General features: G+C 41.1%; 1 protein-coding gene across 1 annotated transcript in view; it reads right to left on the bottom strand.

Moving 5' to 3' along the window:
* Window positions 1-4365, bottom strand: part of TRPC5 (transient receptor potential cation channel subfamily C member 5) — a 156293-nt gene that overhangs the window by 11750 nt on the left and 140178 nt on the right. Inside the window, exons 7-9 of the mRNA XM_019521044.1 lie at window positions 3292-3498; window positions 3057-3098; window positions 1048-1137 (exon numbers count right to left, since the gene is read on the bottom strand). Of these exons, the coding sequence (XP_019376589.1) occupies window positions 1048-1137; window positions 3057-3098; window positions 3292-3498 (339 nt within the window). The remainder of the gene's footprint in view (window positions 1-1047; window positions 1138-3056; window positions 3099-3291; window positions 3499-4365) is intronic.

The following is a 4365-nucleotide window of genomic DNA, read 5'->3' as shown; positions in this document are numbered from 1 at the left end:
TGGTGGAAGGGGAGCGAGAAGGGAAGGGAAGGGTGTGGGGGGGGCAGATGAAGACCCCCGCAGTGAGGAAGGGAATGGAGCAGAGGCAGGGGCAGGGGCAGGGGCAGGCACTGTCCAGCTGGGGTGGGGTGCGGGACAGAGCGCAAGCTCATCCAAGAGGCACAGGGAGGGGGCAGGCAGCTCCCACTGCTGCATGCACCCTGGGAGGTTATGGGGGGGTGTGCCCCTAGATCTGTGCACGGGGCTAGGGCAGGGTGCTGCTGCGGGCTGGGGATGGGGGCATTGCCAAGCTCTCTGCTCTCTGCCCCCACACCTCCTGTCAAGCGCTGTGCCCCAGCTGTGCAGTGCCTGCCCCAGCCCCGGCCGCTCCCTCACAGCGGGGGCCTCAATCTTCCCCCCATGCCTCTTCCCTCCCCCCTCGCCTCTTCCCCCACAACAGACTTACCAGCTGGACACTGCTCTCCAAGACTGCCAGCTGCATATCAGCAATTAGATCGGAATCAGCCAATATGGCTCATTAAAAATTGGCCATCAGTATCGGCCCCAAAAACCTCTACTGGTACACCCCTAGTTTTCTTTAATCTTTACTAATCTATAGAGAAGCCTCAGGGAACCCCATAAGATTGGGCCCCTAATATAGTACATGTCCTGTTGTGATCTATTTATAAAAAGGTTACATGAATATTTTGTCTCAAACAATATATAATTAGAAGTTATAATCCCTAGTCCATGATGATATCTTTGAGCTTTAACATATCTTAAACTAAAACCATCTTTATATAGGTTAATTTTTTAAAAAAAGGCATCTTAAAAATAAAAAAAAATCATAGAATCATAGAATAATAGCAGTTTAGGGTTGGAGGGGACTTCAGAAGGTCATCTAGATCAGCCCCCTGCTCAAAGCAGGGCCATCCCCAACTAGATCATCCCAGCCAAGCTTTTTAAAAAAATTAAAAAATCTGATTTTTTTTTTTTAATTGTTGATTTTTATCCACTCTGAGAGCATAACAAAAATCACTATTGTAGGTAACTGTAATACAGAATTACCTTAAAATTTTCTTCAGTTAACCCCTCATTGGTTTTGGAATTTCTTATCATTGCTGCAACATATCTTTTTACTAGATTTCTGATCACTTCCTGAAACATAAAACAACATTGAACAGTTCAACTGCTAGCTGAGACCCACTGACTCAGTCTCATTTTATCTCGCTGTACTCTAGCTCAGCAGACTACTTTACTCCACTCTTTACAGAGTTGCTGATTGTTCCTTACTGGTGAAAATGGAACATGTTCTTTCAAATACGATGAACCTTCGTACAGCAATAGATACCTTACAGCTTGAAAGCTCAGTGGTTAAGTGCTATAAGTCAATGTGTTATGCTAGTGTTACGTACAAATAACAAGGGCTGCGTGCAATGAGATTTCATTTCTCAGTTTCCTTTATTTTGTACATGATTTCAAGCCATTTAACCTCTGTCTCAGTTAATTAGTCAATGACTGTAAAACACTTTCAATATTACAGGTCTGATGTGTACATGCAATATATTCTGAAATTGCTAAAACAAGCCATTTGGCGTTTTGTTTATAGCACATACTGGAGTCATGGGCAGTACCAGAGAAAAAATATGCATATGCTAAAGAACAGGCTAAATTTTATAACTATATGTAGAGCCACATTAGCTGATGCATGCATGTAGTGTTTTCATTGAAGGAAGTAACTATTCAAGGGCATGCTCTGTCTTAAAGGGTAGGTTAAGGACTCCATCCTGCTAGGCTCCTTGAACATCCTACTGGCAGCTGAGGATGATCACCTTTTTGCAGGATCAAGTGTTTAGGGACTAGTTTCATGTCCTTTTAGCTATTCAATTCAGTACAGATTTTTGTCGGAAGATGTTAATTTGTACAACATGCCCCCTTGTACCTGCATTTGTGTATCAACTTCTGTACTTACCTAAGCACGCTGCTATTTATTCCCTACATTTATGTGCACAAGTATACATGTACAAATAGTCACATCCTTTTCAGCAGATATATGATCATGTGTTTAGTAGATATGTTGCCTCAAAAGCATCTAAGTTTTCACACCTATAAATGGTGACAATGAACCTAAAATGCGTGTTTATCTAGGAAAGTTAATTCAAGGTTAATTATTTACTTCGTAGTTTTTAAAGGTTGTCTCTTCTTGGAAAATCTTAGCCTTAGTATTTGTGAACAGTACCATGAAGTTGAAAAGGAATGAGATCTTCATTTTCAAAAGTGGCTACTGATTGTGGGTCCCTTGTGCCTGAGCTACCCAACTTCAGGCGTGTTGAAGAGTCTGATTTTCAGAAATTGCGAAGCACTTGTCCTCTGAAAAATACATCACTCTAGGGTATTGGGCACTCAAAATCATCCATCACTCTTGGAAATGGGGTATAGTAAATCACATGAGTGGTGGGGGGAGGTGGTAAGTATTATTTTTTCCTTCCAAAATGCTAACATAATGAATTAAATTGGATTTAAAAAGCTGGTATTTTTAAACACGGACTCATCCTTTTGTAGATGGAATTTGATGAATTTTTGAAGACAGGCAGGCTGAGATCAAATACAAGCTGCAGGAGAAAACATTTCTCTTATCTGAGCAATCCTTAGTGGAAGAAAAAAAATCCCACCTCCTCTTTTTTGTGTTAAGTCTGGGAATCCATTGAGAAAAAAAAAATCCCTAAATGTTTGACTTGTTGATCAGGATTTTTCTTCACCTCTCTCAGAAGGAGACCTGGCATGAAATCTGGACCCTGCTGAAGTCAAAGGGAACGTTGCCATTGACTTCAGCGGGACGATAATTTCATCTCAGAAGCTTTTCTGTTTACTTGAAGAGATAAAAGCCCTGTGGGTGATTCCTGAGCCACACAGGCTGTTTGGAAGAAGCTGTGTGTATTTTATTTTGTGGTAAGCAGAAACTTTTTGGAGCTCCTACACTTGTCAAATTATATCAGAGGAACACAGCAGGTAAGGAGTCAAAAATCAAACAGGAGCAAAAAATAGGCAAAAAAGACTTCAAGTACTGGAGTCTTTACCTGGTAATGTTGATTCTGGATCAGGTTGTCAGCATGCCGTTCCTGAAATTAAAAAAAGTAAATGCACACTGTATGGCTATCAGTTAAGTCATGTCTCCCCATCTCCAAGGGTGCTTAGGCAGCTGTAGTACCAGCAATAGCCTCTTACCAGCCCCAGAAGAACTTTGGCCTCTGTAGCCTGAATTAATAAACAATACTCTGGAAAAATGAGACATTAAGATGTTAGGCTCCTTACTGTAAATGTTTTTAGGTTTTCATGCCTCTTCTGTTCATCCTCAGAGTCCTTGCCAGGACACAGTCGATAATGAATCCACTTGCAAAGGTACCAGATTGACTTGGGACTTGGGATAATGTTGAAAGGTGGGGGCAGTGTGGCCCCTTCATCGAAGTAACTCATCCAGAGCTTGGTCCGTGCAAACTTCCACTCAATATCTGCATGGTCCTGGCAGAGAGGGGAAAAAAGTGTTACCAACTTCAGGAAAGCTGCATTGGAGGAAACACTGAGAAACACAGGGTACATACTAACATGGACACAGAGCTAGCTGTATTCAGTCAGGCGTGCTGAGGGGGAGTCCACCTGACAGATGAGACGCAAGATCAGTTCTTCTCGAGCCCTTGTTGCCAGTGCAATTTTAAAAATTACTTTGAAATGTATCAGAGTATAAAAATATTGACTCTCTAGGAATGGAGTGATTCCAGCATGCAGGGAAAAGTGTTTCAAATGTAGAAGTCTGACTTTATCAGTAATTTATGGTTTGTGATGCCATTGTTGATGGTTTCACTGACAGAGGATGAAGAGGAGCTGGGGAAAAAATCGTTATGCTACTTTTCCATCTGTGAGGGCATGAACATGCAGCGGAGGAAAATAACAAGATTGTCAACTCTAATTATCTTAGGGTCATAATTTCTCATTTCCAAGTTTGCAAAAGTACTCATGAACTTGACTGGAAAGAAATCTTAAGCATTTTTTAAAGCAACTATCAATTCAGCTTCTATAAAATTAAGATGAAATAAAATCAGTCATGACAAAAACAACACATTATCTTATGCCTCAGATTTTAAACCTTGACTATGCATCATATTTTATGCAGGATTAAACACAAAATGCATTTATTTATTTACACATCATCACCGTGATAGTCTGCACTTCTTAGGGCTTTTCATTCAAAGAATTCCAAATATTCCATAAAGATGGATAAGTTATAAGCCTCATTTTACAGACGCATAGAGAGTGTTTCAGGTCACAATCAGGAACCATGGCCTGTTTCCTAGCTTCATAGTTAGTAGGGTTGGAAGGGACCTGAGCAGA

The sequence above is a fragment of the Gavialis gangeticus genome, unplaced genomic scaffold (genome assembly GCF_001723915.1).
Source record: "Gavialis gangeticus isolate Ggan-Ray unplaced genomic scaffold, GavGan_comp1, whole genome shotgun sequence".
NCBI lineage: Eukaryota > Metazoa > Chordata > Crocodylia > Gavialidae > Gavialis > Gavialis gangeticus.
The sequence above is the reverse complement of the archived record's forward strand: the minus strand, read 5'-3'. Positions and strand labels throughout refer to the sequence as shown.